The sequence below is a fragment of the Hyla sarda genome, chromosome 6 (assembly GCF_029499605.1).
Source record: "Hyla sarda isolate aHylSar1 chromosome 6, aHylSar1.hap1, whole genome shotgun sequence".
Lineage (NCBI taxonomy): Eukaryota > Metazoa > Chordata > Amphibia > Anura > Hylidae > Hyla > Hyla sarda.
The window spans coordinates 140,308,340-140,327,020 of record NC_079194.1 but is presented as its reverse complement, the minus strand read 5'-3'; the positions used below and the strand labels follow the sequence as shown (position 1 = coordinate 140,327,020).

The window sequence follows — 18,681 nt, the reverse complement described above, 5'->3', positions numbered from 1 at the left end:
TAGGTTCACACTACGGAATCTCCGGGCAGAACATTGCCGCCCGGAGATTCCGAGTGCGGCCAGTGCCGGCTGAATCAGTCGGCGCTAGGACCACGCGGACACTGCAATCTCCAATAGACTACAAAGTGTTCCGCAAGTATTTTTGCCTGAAGAATGAGCAACGCCATTCTTCAGGCGGAAATTTCCAAGCAGATTTTCCTTTCGCAAATTCCGCTTCACAAATTCCGAAGTGTGAATTTGGGAACGGAAACCCATTCACTATACTATACATTTTAGCAAGCAGAATTTCTGCCTGCAATTTCAAAGCGGAATTGCAAGCGGAAATTCCGTAATGTGAACCTAGCCTTAGAATTTCTGCCGGAGATTGAGCCGGCGGCACTAGGACCACGCGGTCTGCATTGCCGTCCTCATAGACGGCAATGCATTTCTGGGTGGATCTTTGAGAGATCTGCTCAGAAATGCTTTGCCATCTATGGGGACGGCAATGCAGTCCACGCGGTCCTAGTGCTGCCAGCTCGATCTCCGACAGAAATTCTGCCCAGAGATTCTGCAGTGTGAACCCAGCCTAAGGCTAGGTTCACACTGCAGATTCTCTGGGCAGAATTTCTGCTGGAGATCGAGCCGGCGGCTTTAGGACCGCGTGGACTATATTGCCATCCCTATAGATGGCAATGCATTTCTGAGCAGATCTCTCAAAAGATATACCCAGAAATGCATTGCAGTCTATGGGGACAGCAATGCAGTCTGATCGGTCCTAGGGCCGCCGGCTCGATCTCCGGCAGAAATTCTGACCAGAAATTCTGCAGAGTGGTTCACTCTGCAGAGTGGTTCCAGCCTCAAAGTCCCAAATGCTGGTTTATAAGTGTGTAAGGCTAGGTTCACACTACAGAATTTCTGGGCAGAATTTCTGCCGGAGATTTAGCCAGCGGCATTAAGACCGCACAGACTGCATTGCCGTCCCCATAGATGGCAATGCATTTCCGGGTGGATCTTTTGGGAGATCTGCCCAGAAATGCATTGACATCTATGGGGACGCAATGCAGTCCGCACGGTCCTAGTGCCGCCGGCTTGATCTCCGGCAGAAATTCTGCCCAGAAATTCCACAGTGTGAACCTAGCCTTAGGGACAGAAATCTAACAGCAATATTGGTGAGTACAAAGCAAACAAAAACAGATTTAAAGTTCTTAAATGGGCACTGTCACCAACTTTTTTTTTTTGATATGTTGTAGTACTTATGTACTACAACATATCCCTAATATAGTTTCATTTTTTTTTCTTTTTATTAATATGGTGTAATTTACTTTGAAACCGGCCACTAGGGGTCTCCCTCCTAGTGGCCGGCTGCAGCCTGGCAGTGACGTCACGGCTGAATTCGGACTGATGCGGCCGGGCATCGGTCCTTTTCATTCAGCCTGCGCTCGCTCCCTGTCTGTCAATCAGACAGGCAGGGAGCGAGCGCTGAGAGCGCATTGGCTCCCTGGCCTCACACACCGGCCCCGCCTCCTGGTATAAGCCGCTGCTGCTGCCTCAGGAAGGACTCAGCACAGCACTTGGATATTTCTGCTTTGGGTGGGGGGATTTTAGCGCCCGAGGTGGGGGGTTTGCATAGCGCGGCGGCCATAACAAATGTATTGCTGTCAGCGGGGCGGGCAGGGGTTAGCGCCGCGGCCACAGCGCTATGCAAAAACAAATGTATTGCTTTCACCGGGAGAGTGGGGGTTAGCGCCGCATGTATTGCTTTCAGCGGGGGGGGGGGGGGGTGGGGGGGGGGGTTTCGGGGGGAACCACAGGGTGCCTCCAGTTTCACCACTACAACTCCCAGCATGCCCTGACAGCCGATAGATGTCAGGGCAATCTGGGAGTTGTAGTGGTAAAACAACTGGAGGCACCCTGTATAGGTGAACTAAGGGCGAAAGTGCCGGCCCCAGAAGGCATCAGTTACCTTGTGCCTGCTGGGGAAGTCTGACTGGTAGTGAGCACATTACCAGGCAGACAAAAAGGCATTTCTAAAATAGTAAAAAAAAAATTAAGGCAGGAAGGGGGTTAGGGAAAGATGGGCAATAGGCAGGGAAAGAAAAAAAAAAGGATGGTGGGAGCTACTCTTTAAGCGTCTTTAGCATTTCAACAGTATAGATCATCTGTGAAAGGTGAGAACCAGGTAGCATGAAAAGCTGAAAGGTTAAAGACCTGTTTTGTTTGTGGTGTTTTAGGCCATATTTCATTAACAAAACTGTAAATACTCTTCAGCTAAATGTACTACATGTGGTCATATTTCTACAATTTGCTGTACTACTGGAAATGTGAAGCAGAGAAAGCAAGGTAAATCCAGAAGTACTGGAAAAGAAAATTTACATTCTTCCACAAAGCAAAGTTTTTTTTTAAAGAATCCTCCCTGCTTGTCTGTCTGGTCCCATGAAAGACAACATCACTTGTAGTAGTACACAAAGGTAGCAATACTCTTAAAAAAAAAAGTAGCTACAGTCTGAGACTCCCATGCCCTCTCTTGGTGATTTGATTGAGCAGGCCAAAGTCCCCCAAGCTTCCCCAGCCCAGGCAGATACTTAGACATCAGCAGGTTGGAAAAGGGGGAGGGCAATCAACATGGAGTAGAAATTTTCACCTGCCTTTTGCATATTATTTAGTGTGAATGTATTAAAGTTTCAACAGTTTTGTCTTTCAGGGAAAAATGAAGAGATGTAATAAGATCCAGACCATGTGCAGCATAACTTTCTTTGCATGCCACTAGGGTCATAAGACAGGCTTACATGTAAAAATAAAAAACCATTTGTTAGCTTGAGGCTGCACAGACCACTTCTCAGTTCCTATGCTTCCTGGCTGATGTTTTGGTCCCTTTTGAAGGCTGGCGGTGCTTTCACTCTAGTGGTAGCATGAGACAGAGTCTACAACCCACACAAGTGGCTCAGGTAATGCAGCTCATCCAGGATGGCACATCAATGCGAGCTGGGGCAAGAAGATTTGCTGTGTCTGTCAGTGTAGTGTTCAGAGCATGTAGGTGCTACCAGGAGACAGGCCAGTACATCAGGAGACGTGGAGGAGGCTGTAGGAGGGCAACAAACCAGCAGCAGGACCGCTACCTCTGCCTTTGTGCAAGGAAGAGCAGGAAGAGCAATGACAGAGCCCTGCAAAATGACCTCCAGCAGGCCACAAATGTGCATGTGTCCACTCAAACGGTCAGAAACAGACTCCATGAGGGTGGTATGAGGGCCCGACGTCCACAGGTGGGGTTGTGCTTACAGCCCAACACCATGCAGGACGTTTAGCATTTGCCAGAGAACACCAAGATTGGCAAATTCGCCACTGCCGCCCAGTGCTCTTCACAGATGAAAGCAGATTCATACTGAGCACATGTGACAGAGTCTGAAGACACCATGGATAACGTTCTGCTGCCTGCAACATCCTCCAGCATGACCGGTTTGGAGGTGGGTCAGTAATGGTGTGGAGTGGCATTTCTTTGGGGGGCCGCACAGCCCTCCATGTGCCTGCCAGCAGTAGCCTGACTGCCATTAGGTACCGAAATCCTCAGACCCCTTGTGAGACCATATGCTGCTGGTGCGGTTGGCCCTGGGTTCCTCCTAATGCAATACAAAGCTAGACCTCATGTGGCTGGAGTGTGTCAGCAGTTCCTGCAAGAGGGAGGCATTGATGCTATAGACTGGCCTGCCTGTTCCCCAGACCTGAATCCGATTGAGCACATCTGGGACATCATGTCTCGTTTCATCCACCAACGCCACGTTGCTTTAGTCCAGGTCTGGGAGGACATCCCTCAGGAGACCATCCGCCACCTCATCAGGAGAATGCTCAGGCATTGTAGGGAGATCATACGGGCACATGGAGGCCAGACACACAATGCTGAGCCTCATTTTGACTTGTTTTAACCTCTTCAGGACCCATGACGTATGCATACGTCTTCACACCCTGGGTCTTAAGGACCCATGACGTATGCATACGTCATGGCGTTTTCCGGTCTCTGCCGCTCGCCGGGCAGAGATCGGAACTGGATGCCTGCTGAAATCCTTCAGCAGGCATCCAGGGCAAACACCGAGGGGGGCCATGTAGGCCCCCCATGTCGGCGATCGCCGCAAATCGCAAGGGAAATCGCCCTTGCGATCTGCGGCGATACCGGGCTGATCAGGTCTCTGGGACCCGACCACCCGGTAATTTCGCATGATCCCGGCTGTCACAGACAGCCAGGACCATGCTAACGTATAGGAGCGAGGTGGCAAGCCTGCCACCTCCTCCTATACCCTGCGATCTGTCGGTTAGTTAACCGACCAATCGCAGGAGGGGGGGCGGTTACTTCCCCCCGTCCTGCCCGGCCCCTGAAAGTCCGGAGAGGACGGGAGGAAGACCGGAGGACGCGGCGGGGGACGGGGGAGTGCTGGGGACCGGCCCCGGTACTTACCTCGTCCCTGAAGACCCGGATCCCGGCGATGAAGACGGCGGCGGCGGCGACAGGTGAGTGGATCTTCAGCCGCGGTCGGGCCCTTTACAGCAATGCACGTCGCCGTAAAGCGACATGCATTGCTGTAATAGGACCCTGTAAACTACAACTCCCAGCATGCCCAGACAGCCCTTGGCGTCTGGGCATGCTGGGAGTTGCAGTTTTGCAACATCTGGAGGTCCACAGTTTGGAGACCACTGTGCCCTTCCAGATGTTGCAAAACTACACATCCTCAGCATGCCCTTACTGTCCAGGCATGCTGGGAGTTGTAGTTCTGTAACATCTGGCCCTTCAGATGTTGCAGAACTACAACTCCCAGCATGCCTGGACAGTTTTGGCATACTGGGAGTTGTAGTTTTGCAACATCTGGAAGGGCACAGATTGGGAACCACTGTATTAGTGGTCTGCAAACTGTAGTCCTCCAGATGTTGCAAAACTACAACTCCAAGCATGCTGGGAGTTGTAGTTCGGCAACATCTGGCTCTAAAGATGTTGCCGAACTACTACTCCCAGCATGCCTGAGAATGTTTGGGAGTTGTGGTTTTGCAACAGCTGGAGGCACACTGGTTGGGCACACTGGTTGGCACATTGTTTCCTAACTCAGTGTTTCCCAACCCGTGTGCCTCCAGCTGTTGCAAAACCACAACTCCCAAACATTCTCAGGCATGCTGGGAGTAGTAGTTTTGCAACAGCTGGAGGTCCCCCCCCCCCCTGTGAATGTACAGGGTACATTCACATGGGCAGGGGGCTTACAGTGAGTATCGGGCTGCAAGTTTGCGATGCAGCAAATTTTGCGCGGCAGCTCAAACTCGCTGTAACCCCCCCGCCCGTGTGACTGTACCCTAAAAACACTACACTACACTACCACAAAATAAAATAAAAAGTAAAAAACACTACATATACACATACCCCTACACAGCCCCCCTCCCTCCCCAATAAAAATGAAAAACGCCTGGTACGCCACTCTTTCCAAAATGGAGCCTCCAGCTGTTGCAAAACAACAACTCCCAGTATTGCCAGACAGCCGTTGACTGTCCAGGCATGCTGGGAGTTTTGCAACAGCTGGAGGCACCCTGTTTGGGAATCACTGGCGTAGAATACCCCTATGTCCACCCCTATGCAAATCCCTAATTCAGGCCTCAAATGCGCATGGCGCTCTCACTTTGGAGCCCTGTCGTATTTCAAGGCAACAGTTTAGGGCCACATATGGGGTATCGCCGTACTCTGGAGAAATTGACTAACAAATCTTGGGGGTCTTTTTCTCCTTTCACCCCTTATGAAAAGGTGAAGTTGGGGTCTACACCAGCATGTTAGTGTAAAAAAATAAACTTTTTACACTAACATGCTGGTGTTGCCCTATACTTTTCATTTTGACAAGAGGTAAAGGGGAAAAAAGCCCCACAAAATTTGTAACACAATTTCTCTCGAGTACAGAGATACCCCATATGTAGGCGTAAAGTGTTCTGGGGGCGCACAACAAGGCCCAGAAGGGAGAGTGCGCCATGTACATTTGAGGTGATTTGCACAGGGGTGGCTGATTGTTACAGCGGTTTTGACAAACGCAAAAAAAACAAAACCCCACATGTGACCCCATTTCGGAAACTACACCCCTCACGGAATGTAATGAGGGGTGCAGTGAGAATTTACACCCCACAGGTGTCTGACAGATCTTTGGAACCGTGGGCTGTGCAAATTAAAAATGTTGTACAGCCCACTGTTCCAAAGATATGACAGACACCAGTGGGGGGTAAATGCTCATTTTATGCCTTGTTACGTTCCTCAAGGGGTCTAGTTTCCAAAATGGTATGCCATGTGGGGGTTATTTTGCTGTCCTGGCACCATATGGGGTTCCTAAATGCGACATGCCCCCCGAGCAAAATTTGCTCTCAAAAAGCCAAATATGACTCCTTCTCTTCTGAGCATTGTAGTTCGCCCGTAGTGCACTTCAGGTCAACTTATGGGGTACCTCCATACTCAGAAGAGATGTGGTTACAAATTTTGGGGGGTATTTTCTGCTATTAACCCTTGCAAAAATGTGAAATTTGGGGGGAAACACACATTTTAGTGATTATTTTTTTTTTTTTTTTTACGTATGCAAAAGTCGTGAAACCCCTGTGGGGTATTAAGGCTCACTTTATTTCTTGTTACGTTCCACAAGGGGTCTAGTTTCCAAAATGGTATGCCATGTGTTTTTTTTTTTGCTGTCCTGGCACCATAGGGGCTTCCTAAATGCGACATGCCCCCGAGCAAAATTTGCTCTCAAAAAGCCAAATATGACTCCTTCTCTTCTGAGCATTGTAGTTCACCCATAGTACACCTCAGGTCAACTTATGGGGTACCTTCATACTCAGAAGAGATGGGGTTACAATGTTTGGGGGGTATTTTCTGCTATTAACCCTTGCAAAAATGTGAAATTTGGGGGGAAACACACCTGTGGGGTATTAAGGCTCACTTTATTCCTTGTTACGTACCTCAAGGGGTCTAGTTTCCAAAATGGTATGCCATGTGGGGGATTTTTGCTGTTCTGGCACCATAGGGGCTTCCTAAATGCAACATGCCTCCCAAAAACCATTTCAAAAAAACGTACTCTCCAAAATCCCCTTGTCGCTCCTTCGCTTCTGAGCCCTCTACTACGCCCGCCGAACACTTTACATAGACATATGAGGTATGTGCTTACTCGAGAGAAATTGGGCTACAAATATAAGTATACATTTTCTCCTTTTTCCCCTTGTAAAAATTCAAAAATTGGGTCTACAAGAACATGCGAGTGTAAAAAATGGAGATTGTGAATTTTCTCCTTCACTTTGCTGTTATTCCTGTGAAACACCTAAAGGGTTAAAACGTGGACTGAATGTCATTTTGAATACTCTGGGGGGTGCAGTTTTTATAATGGGGTCATTTGTGGGGTATTTCTAATATGAAGACCCTTCAAATCCACTTCAAACCTGAACTGGTCCATGAAAAATTGTGAGTTTGGAAATTTTGTGAAAAATTGGAAAATTGCTGCTGAACTTTGAAGCCCTCTGGTGCCTTCCAAAAGTAAAAACACGTACATTTTATGATGCAAACATAAAATAGACATATTGTATATGTGAATAAAAAAAAAATTATTTGGAATATCCATTTTCCTTACAAGCAGAGAGCTTCAAAGTTAAAAAAATGCAAAATTTTCAAATTTTTCATAAAATGTTGGGATTTTTCACCAAGAAAGGATGCAAGATACCACAAAATTTTACCACTATGTTAAAGTAGAATATGTCACGAAAAAACAATCTCGGAATCAGAATGATAACTAAAAGCATTCCAGAGTTATTAATGTTTAAAGTGACAGTGGTCAGAATTGCAAAAAATGGCCGGGTCCTGAGGTGTAAAATGGCTGGGTCCTTAAGGGGTTAAGAACATTACATCAAAGTTGGATCAGCCTGGAGTGTGATTCTGAGTGTGACTCCATATGCAGACCTCCATGGGTTGATACATTTATTGATAATTATTGTGTGTTTTTGTTGTCAGCAGATTCAACTATGTAAAGACAAAAGTATATCATACGATTAGTCCATTCATTCAGATCTAGGATGTGTTATCTTAGTCTTCCCTTTATTTTTTTGAGCAGTGTATTTCCCTATCTATACCAAATTCCCAACAAGTTTCTATCCACATGTAGGGTATACAAAAACAGAGGGTCTTCAAGGGAACAATAATATCAGCCAGGAGACTCACCTGGCATCCTGTCACTGCAAGATTACAGCCAGTACCAATATGGATCCTCTCTAATTGGTACGCTTACCAATTAGCCACAGACATATTGGCCCAGATTTATCAAACTGTGTTAGAGAAAAGGTGAGTGATTTTCCCACAGCGACCAATCACAGCTCAGCTTCCGCTTTACCTCAGCTCATTAGCTGAGCTGTGATTGGTTGCTGAGGAAAAATCTCTCCACTTTTTCTCTCACACAGTTTGATAAATCTGGGCCATTATTGCATTCATTGATCGCTTCATGGACTCTGTACAACAGCTGTACAACTTGTCTTGTGGGGTAACAGCATGAGAAAATAATGACAGACGCTTATGTTTATGGTACAGAAATAATTGGAGCAGTTTTGCAGATTTATTGCTGTATACTTCATTGGTGGATCTAATACACACCATATATTTTGTATATTTGATACCTCATGAAAGTCTGCTTTGATGCATGTTATTTATTGTTCCCCTGAAGACATTCCCATGTCTTTGTATACATGTACATAGAAACACTTTTTGTAAAGAAGGGGGAATCGTATATCTTGGCTCTCTGAGAAGTTGGCATTTGTTTGTTTATATTCATGTGATGTAGTGGTGGATTACTTTTTTTCTCCCCATACGTGTTGTTGGTACTAATTAGCTTTTAGCAGGATTCTGGTAATATTTCAAAGTTGAGTACTTTTTGGATATTTGTGCTAACATTTTAATAAAGCCCCTTACGTGGGTTTAATCTTAGGATATCATTCCTTACACTTTCTGGTGGATTTTATATATGTTTACAGAAACAACCCCAATAACTCTCTTGATGCATCAAGGGTTAATTCTGATTAAGACTGTACCCCATATATAGATATCATCTAGGGGTCAAGAGGTGGGTTATAAGAAAGGGAAATGGAAAGTAGCAAGATTTAGATTCCTAAATGTCAATAAGTCAAAGGATTTAGGTAATGCAGGACATGAGACATGCTTCCCTTTTTGCAGAAGGATCTTTTTCAGATTTCCCTCACGAGCGGAAGAATATATATATTTTTTTTCTATCCCATAGGTCAGAACACTTATGTTGCCCCTATGGCAAAGGTTGACATGTTTGGCCAGTGGCTTGTCTCTGTCATTCCTTACATCTCCTATTTGCGCAAGAACTTGTCTCCTCAGCTCTGTGATCATCTTTCCCACATATCGCTGAATGTTTTTTTGTTCTAAACATGATGTTGCCATTTGAAGACAGGTAATATACAACTAGAAGACAGGTAATATACAACTGTAAACAAGCCTTGACCCATACACCGGGTAGTATTGTTTCTGAATCCAGGGACAGACCTTCCAGTTTCTGTAAAATATCCATAGTGTCCCTGGTATAGGACAGCACAAAGCCCCTGAGGACAACATCAATGTATGTCCCTATATTGGGAGACAAACTCCCTTTGCCTAACACTATAGGCCAACTCTTCAAAGGCGATGTACCATTATGTACTTTAAAAAAGGGTGTAAAAGTAGGTCTGACTGGTGCTACAAGTGGGAGAAATTCTAATTTATTGATGCTCAGGAGCTTTGTCTCTTTGGTCTCCACCAAGACAACCATCAGCTGTTTGCTGAAGTGGGGTCCACAGGGAACACTCCTTATATATCTGCATTGCTAAGTACTTTGTTACATATATTGATATAGTCACCTTTATTGAGCAGAACCATGTTTCTCTCTTAATCTGATTCACTACCAGTTTGGAGTTTTCCTGCAGCTCTCTTAGGACTGACCATTCTTACCTGGACCTCCGATCCATAGCACACTGTTTCTACCACATAAATCTTCCTTTTTTGTGCAGTTATAAACAACTATGTATGAATAGTTACGTGTTCTGCATAGACTAGAATTTTTAGTCTGTGCTTTACACCTGGGTCCATTATATTGGCCATTAACTACCTCTAGTGGTCTAACAGTGATCACTCTAATGATAGGATCTCTTCTCCACACACAGCTGATACATATAGGCAGTGGTAGGGATCAGTCTGCTGCTAGACACACCTGCAGGAGCTCCTGGCACTGATGTCTGTGGACCCCTTCCTGGTTGAACTGCAGGCTTTGCTGTCGTCTTGGAGACATCCACTGGTTCCACTTTTGGCTGGAATAGATCAAACAAAAAGTTGTATTTACAATGTCTATAAATTTCTTCATACTTCACAACACATTTAAAGATTTTGTTGGATAGAGCTGTTGGCACCCGAGGGAAAACAAGCCGTCTTGAGGGTAGTACTCACAATCCCCTTTTGCTGTGCATACATGTTAAGCAAAGAATATTATTATAGCTTGGGGAAACTTTATTTGAGTAGGAGGGGACTTGGCTACAGATGACATGTATTGTAGACTGTATATTACATGTGGCCTTGTCTTGTCAACAGATCTACATAAAAGCTGCTTAATTGGTAATATCTGTGTCCTGGTCAATGGCCATAAGTTTTAATGAATGCCTTCCAATGACAGCATCTTCATTAATGAACTTTTGCTTGTAAAGATGGCTGTAGTATACTAAGTATTATAGAAATGAGGGATATGGAGGGTACAGAGGTAGTAGTTACACCTGTCCCTTCTGACACAAAAGATGCCAGTATTATAAATTGCACTTGGTTGGTCAGGGGTGGGGGAAAGGCTGTGTAGCTCGCCTCTGGCTGTGCTCCACAGTCTGTCTAAGTGGTGTAGAAACTGTGTCCCCATCCACCTGAGAGTAGATAGTGGGGGTGGAGTGAGACGGAGCCGACTGTAAAGCAGAAAACTGTGTCCCTCTGCGGAGGGTCACATTCTGTTACAGGGCAGTTTTCTTTACTACACTGGCATTGTAGATTACACCATAATTACTTTTTTATTGGTGTGATCTTTAGCTGCACAGGATTTTTTTTACCATGGTGATAAGGGTCCAGCTTGTGAAAGACACCTCCATGGTATTCTTATCTCTCCAGTATATTTGGATGTCTAGGTAGGTCCCAAGATGTCTAAGAGAATCCAGTTTTTAATTACTTATATATGTCAAAGATAATCCCTGCATTTCTAATTTAGGGCTCCATACGTCAAATGTGGAATGCAGGTTTGAAACCAGTAATTGACAGTTAAGCCATAATGGTAATGATGCTACTTGCCTATACAATAGCACCCCTAGAAGGTGGATTGTTGTCATAACACCATCATGAAAAGCCTTATGGGTGATATGCCTAAATGAATTCTGGGTAATATAGTGATGTCACAGTCATTACCGTATGTACACGCCCAACCTACATTCATTGGGGAATTCCAATTTAGGGAGGTGTGTCTAACTAATTAAAAAGACTGATGTTAGACACAGATGTTAGACACTGATGTTAGACACAAACCAGATGTTAGACACTGTAGAGAACACAAACACACAAAGAAACAAAGAGGAAACACACCTAGAGGAAAGAATTAGACAGACAAAGAGGTCTGCCACTGATAGAGGTCCACAAGATGGAAGCCATGAAAGCCATGATATCATAGATCCCAGCAAGCCGGATTGATCGTATGGTACAGACTATGGCTACCCACGATGATTCAATGGACAATTCAGCTTTCCTAAGAGCCGAAGCGAGGTTCTTACATAGACTTGGTAAGAGACACAAAATTGGTATTCCATTTAATTAAGACCAATTTGGATAACATGGATGGAATTATACCATTTAGATTGGCGAATAAATTAATTAAATAAAATGATTAATTATCTCCATATTGAGATTATAGTTTTAGGATATTGTGAGACTTCATCCTACCTGCAGCAGAATGAAGACTCATAATCTATCAAAGCATTAAATAATTGCTTAGACATATTGATAGAATTCCTACTTGCCAAACTAAGTGTTATAAGTATATTTCCCACACAGGAAACTTGTTTCAAGTTCCTTCTCCTAAAATATAGTCTAGCGAGATCATAAAACTCTGCTATTTATCTTAATGTCTTACCTAGATCATGCATAGAAAATATTCCAGAATGGGGCAGAAGTACATTACATTTCTTTCATGTTTATATCCTTAGATGGATTTGCCCATTCTTGGAGTCATGTGATTTGTAGTTGGTTAGAAGGGGGCAGGGATTGTATATATAGCATTCCATATTGATGTGTCTATATGTAGATATTGTCCATCTTGATATCATGAGGTTTCCTCTGGACAGAGTGATAGGTAACCTTTTTCTTATATGATATTCCTAACCTAGTAGCTTTTGTTTTATTTTATCAAGTTATTTACTACTCACATGTATTGTTCTACTATATGTAGTCAATTAACAAGCTCGTGTTTACTAATATATCTAATTGATATTCATTTGCATATATAATTGTGTTTATTACTCATTTATGTTTATAACCTTATAACCAATAAACCTGCATACTTTTAACCTCTTAAGGACTCAGGGCGCACCTGTACACCCTGAGCCCGGTCCCGGTGTGAAAAACGGGGTCACGCCGTGACCCCGCATCACACCGGGTCGGTCCCGGCTGCTAACGATAGCCGGGACCCTGGGCTAACAGCGCGCGGCACCGTTTGTTGTGCCGCGCGCTGTTAACCCTTCAGACGCGGCAATCAAAGTTGACCGCCACGTCTGAAAACTAAAGTAAATGCTTCCCGGCAGCTCAGTCGGGCTGATCGGGACATCGCGAAAAAATCCCGATGTTCCGATCAGCTGGGACGCAGGCGGAGGACTCCTTACCTCTCTCCGTGGCGTCCGATCGTTGATTGATTGCTCCAAGCCTGAGCTACAGGCTTGAGCAATCAAGCCCCTATCTGACTGATCCGTGCAAAGCTATGGCTTTGCAGGGATCAGCATAGGAGATCAGTGTGTGCAGTGCTATAGCTCCCTATGGGAGCTATAGCACTGCAAAAAAAAGTTAACAAAGGTCATTTAACCCCTTCCCTAATAAAAGTTTGAATCACCCCCCTTTTGCGATAAAAAAAAGTGTAAATAAAAATTAACATATGTGGTATCGCCGCGTGCGTAAATGTCAGAACTATAAAATTATATCATTAATTAAACCGCACGGTCAATGGCGTATGTGCAAAAAAATTCAAAAGTCCAAAATAACGTATTTTTGGTCTCTTTTTATATCACAAAAAAATGAATAAAAAGCGATCAAAAAATCCGATCAACGCAAAAATGGTACCGATAAAAACTTCAGAACATGGCGCAAAAAGCCCTCATACCGGCCCGTACGTGGAAAAATAAAAAAGTTACAGGGGTCAGAAGATGACAATTTTAAATGTATAAATTTTCCTGCATGTAATTATGATTTTTTTCAGAAATGCGACAAAATCAAACCTATATAAGTAGGGTATCATTTTAACCGTATGGACCTACAGAATAAAGATAAGGTGTAATTTTGACCAAGAAATGCACTGCGTAGAAACGGAAGCCCCCAAAATTTACAAAATGAAATTTTTTCCTCAATTTTGTTGCACAATAATTTTTTTTTCCGTTTCGCTGTCGATTTATTGGTAAAATGACTAATGTCTCTGAAAAGTAGAATTGGTGGCGCAAAAAATAAGCCATCATATGGATTTTTAGGTGCAAAATTTAAAGCGTTATGATTTTTAGAAGGTGATAAGGAAAAAATTAAAATGCAAAAACGGAAAAACGCTGAGTCCTTAAGGGGTTAAATACCTGTGTATTATTGTATATTGAAAAACTATATCCTTAAGCGTTAATATCATCATAAAAAGAACTTGTTGATATCTGAGGAAATAGTCAGACTCAGATGTGAATTGTATTGATTGGCTTTGTCTACAATTAACCAGGTCATTATTTTGATATTTTTCATAATTTTTTATTTTTCCTAATTAATATTTTTTATTACCATAATTCATAATTGAGTTATTACCGCACAACAGCTATGGTTGTGTCTTACTTACTTGTGCAGATTGCTGAGCAGGTTGCAGATTCTGCTGTGGTTTCACTATCTGTTGTGGCTGCTGTTGTTGTGTCCGTACTGCTGCCTGTCCTTGAGGCCCAGATTGCGGTTGTTGTTGCCGAGGGGCAGTCTGCACCTGGCTCCCAGATGTTTGCTGCGTTTGTGGTTGTGGCGGCTGCTGTTGCTGCACAAGTGTTCTAGATTGCTGACTTGGTCCTTGTTGATGCTGCTGAGTTGCTTGATGTGAAGTTGTTTGATGAGACACTGGCTGATGCGAAGACTGGTGAGACCCTTGCTGTGATGGTCCAGATGCCTGCTGTTGTCTGGAACTTTGCTGCTGAGGCTGCTGTTGTCTTGCTTGCTGCTGTTGGCCAGGCTGTGACTGCCTTGCTTGCTGTGATCCCTGGTGATGAGAGTCAGCTTTTTGCTGTTGTGTTATCTGGGACTGCCTTTGGGACTTCTGTGTTTCTGAACTATGGTGATAACTGGATGACTGCCTTGACTGTTGAGAATAATCAGAACTCAGTGGATAGCCAGATTGGGATCTAGAATCTGATGGCTGTGACTTCTTCAAAGATGACGATGACTGTGAATGTGAGCGTGAGTCATGTCTTCCTTGATCTCTTGGGTGCTGTTTTGATGGTCGCCTAGACTGTTCATCCAGATATCGGGAAGAAGAAGAATGTCTTCCAGTATCTCCATGAAGTCTATGTTCTTTTGATGAATGGCGAGAATATTCCTCATGTTGCCACATATCTTCATCAGGTGGTTCATCATAATCATGATATGTGTGTTTGACTGGCATTTTCTTCTGTGAGGAGGAGTGACTACTATAATACCTTGATCGATCAGAACGAGCTTCTCTTGGTTTATCAAACCAATCAGTTTCTTCCTGACCCAAATGATAAGCTTTAGAAACCAGAAAACAAACTGTGGTCAGCTACAGTGACCAATGATGGAGACAAAGAATACTGAAGCCATGCAACAAAATTCAGCATAGGACATGCAAGCATGGTCAGAGAAACACCAAAGGGCCAATACTTGTCAGTCACAAATTAGTGGAAGTGCACCATGTTATAACATATATATATAAAACAAAAAAAAAAAACACCATGGAAACAGCTGACAAATAAACTGCAGAGAGATGAGGTGGAAAGGCACAGCATGCAAATGCAGGAAAAGGCAGATTTATTTATGACTTGCATGAGACAATAGAAATGAGGTAATCGTCTCCAGCATGCTAAGACATCACCACTTAAAGTCTTTACCTTCACTGTCTGATACTACACAGTGGGAATCATCCATCATGTAAGCTTCCTCTTGTTTATAGGTATGATTTCTTGGCACTTCTTTAGCATGTTCTTGTACGTCAGGCAGTGAGTGGCTGGAACAGAATTGAGGACAACTGTCCACTGCAGACTGAGGCATGGAGCCACTAGATGACCGAGAACCACCAACAGACTTCCCAAGAGGACTTACAGGACTCTCTTCTTCTGAGGCCTGTGTCCTCATTGGAGTTCTCCCTCGGCTTTGACTCATTGTAAGACTTGAAGGTTTGGAACTTGATTTGTGATACCTATCTGAACTTTCTCGTTCGTAAGATTTGCTTCTACTACTACCTGAGTCCCGACATGATTTTTCCATCCCATAACTGGATGCTGAGCGTGAGCGGCTTCCACTACCATAAATTCTATCATCCTCATCTACAAGATCTCTACTGGAAATGCTGTAATATTTTTGTTGCTCATATACATTTTTCTTTAAGCCATACGTAATTTCATCGTGAAGTTTCTTAGCTCTTGAGGAAACGCTGCTGCTATTGCTTATTGAAGACGTCACTGGGTATGAAGCTGCCAAGTCAGATTCTACATCTTTAGCTTCCTCAATTGGAGAAAACTTGGAGATTTTCTGCTCCATTCCTTGTTTTCTGTGTTTACTTCTTTTGGATGACACCACAGCGGGGGCAAGATTTTTGGAGGAATGTTTTTGCATTCCAACACTAGAGACATGTTTCTCTACTCGTGTACAGTGCCGAGAATCGTCTCCATAATAATAGGAGCTACTTGCAGAGTCTCGTCCATTATTGTCATTACTTCGCTGGTAGCTGCTTCTACCTCTGTAATCTGTACTGTGGTGATCATACATATCTTCTTCAGACTCTTCCTCAGCTCTGGAATAACAGCATGGCTTACTTGAAACATCACTTTCCAAGTGGCCATTTTTTTCTTGGATGTGCCGTCCATTACTTTTCTGCTGCAGGGACTGAGGTGCAGGTTCTACTTTTTGACTTTCTGATGATGGCGGATTCTCTTTTGTTAGTTCACTGATATCCTCAATCATTACATAGTTTCGAGGAATGTTTTGTTCAAGGTTTGTATAAAGAGAGTCTGAGGGATAACTATTAGTGGGGCTCTCTGCTCCATTGCCCCTTTCTGTTTGTCTTACCTCTGTAGCCTTGTATTGCTCATAATTACTGCCCACAGTTGTGTTACTAAAGCCAGTGTCAGGAGTTGCTGATGATATGACTACTGTGGGGTTTCCAATCACCTCGTAATTTGTAGGGACTTTGTGCTCTAGGTCAGCAAGTGAAGTCTGCCTAGGTTTCTGATGAGTGCTTTGACTGTCGGTTTGTGGTGGAAAACCTGCATGTACAGTGGTTTGTAAAGAAGTCTGGTTAGCATATGTGCTTTGGGCTTGATAAGGGTTCGGTGGTCTGAAACCTGTATGATTCTGAAGAGCTAAGTCTGTCTGATAACCTGTTGTTGGTGCAATGTTGTGAGTTTGATATGAGCTTTGTGCAGGATAACTGGGTAACTGGGATTGGAAGTTGTTTTGTGATGGGCCATTGCTGGACACAGGATATTGTGGCTGCTGAAATCTGGTCTGCTGGGCAGGGACAGCAACTGGGGTCACTGTTTGGCCAGTAGAGTACTGATAGGTGCCAGATGTATAAGAGGAAGTTGAAGTTTGGAACTGTTGCGTGGCCTGAAATTCTGAATACTGTGGTGCAGTGCTGGTCCTGTTTAAGAGAGTGCTGCTGTCATAGCCACTCATTCGCATGTTGTTGAGTTCACTATCTGACATGTAATCCCTATTTTCACCTAGAGATCTGAGGTAAGAGAAATCTCTAGTTCCCCCTCTATCTTTCACAAGGGACTCCTTCCTCTGAGTAATGCCAAGTTCTAAATATTTCAGTTTAGCATCAATCTCCTTTTCTTCCTCTTCCAGCTCAGCCTGCTGTTTGCGCAGTTTAGTGGATTCTTGCTCTACAATCTTCAGATCATGGTCAATGGTTTTAAGAAAACCGACTTTTGGCATCTGTATGGCTTGGCCTCCTGTCATCTTCTGTGTAAGATTCGGCATGTATATTTGGGAATGAGCCTGACTGGTGGTCAGTGGAAGGTGAGCTTCATCAGGAGGAGGGCTGGGCAGCGTTCGCTTCACTTTGCGTGTCAAAGTATTTGACTGGAAAGCTGTAATCTACAACGAATAAAATAGATGTGTAGACTGCCCAACAAGACAACATAAAATAAAAAGCTTACAATGAAAAGAACAAAACTGTTCATTAAAAAATAAAAGTGTACAAAAACAACTGTCTAGAACCAACTGTCTGCTATCAACTGCCTGCTGTCTAATATGTACTGTTTATTATCAGCAGACTGCAGACTTTAAATCATCTACTATCTACTGCCTCCAGTCATTGATCAACTGTATTTGTTTTCTACTGTCTGCTATGTACTGCCTTCTATCTACCATCTGTGATCTACTATCAACTGTCTACTATCTACATCGGGGGGGGGGGGGGGGGGAGATTTATCATAGCAACCAATCAGATTGCTTCTTTTATTTTTAAAGACGCTTGTGAAAAATGAAAGAAGTGATCTGATTGGTTACTATGGGCAACTCAGCAACTTTTCCTCTGAACAGGTTTTGATAAATCTTCCCCCTGTAGTCTACTCTAATCAACTGTCTACTATCTAACATTTTCTGTTTTAACTGCCTGCTGACTACTAGTAGCTGTATGCTGTTTACTATCCACTGTTTACTATCTACAATAAACTGCTATTTTTATAAACTGTCTTCTGTTTGCTTTCAACTGTGAACTATCTACCATTTGCTGTCTGCAGTCTATTATGTGCTGTCTACTGAGCAAATAAAATTAGTAAATATTAAGTAATTGTTTAAAAGAATAAACCAGCTCTGCATTGATCTGATGTATATCATTTATAATGAAATTTAGTTTTTAGCGTTGTCAGGGTTGGACTGCTGACTGAACACTTGGGAGACTGTGATATTAATGTCCCTTTTTTTTACCGCAATGAAGGTGAATATATGGGTCTTCATGGATTGCACAGATAGAAGCGTCCTGCAGAGGTGCTTATTCCAACCACTCTCTCCTGTATGTAATATAAGGAATCCCTGTTTAATATCTTCGTGTACCCTTATATGGCTCATAGAAATAAGCTGTCCTGTTTTGCTGTTTTAGAACCTGAGCTCTATAAAGAGTAACATGTTGTTTATCTGTTGCTCTTAACACTGTGGTTGGTTAATGATACATGGATTAACGTGTTCAACATCAAAGCATG

The 18,681-nt window shown here is 43.5% G+C and overlaps 1 protein-coding gene across 3 annotated transcripts in view; it reads right to left on the bottom strand.

The window, feature by feature from the left end:
- The window catches only part of BSN (bassoon presynaptic cytomatrix protein), a 277,532-nt gene that overhangs the window by 82,651 nt on the left and 176,200 nt on the right, over nt 1-18,681 (bottom strand). For all 3 annotated transcript variants that reach the window (XM_056525257.1, XM_056525259.1, XM_056525260.1), the window contains 3 exons: nt 15,364-17,575; nt 14,097-15,004; nt 10,218-10,314 (listed from right to left, as the gene is read on the bottom strand). In XM_056525257.1, coding sequence (XP_056381232.1) covers nt 10,218-10,314; nt 14,097-15,004; nt 15,364-17,575 — 3,217 coding nt within the window. The remainder of the gene's footprint in view (nt 1-10,217; nt 10,315-14,096; nt 15,005-15,363; nt 17,576-18,681) is intronic.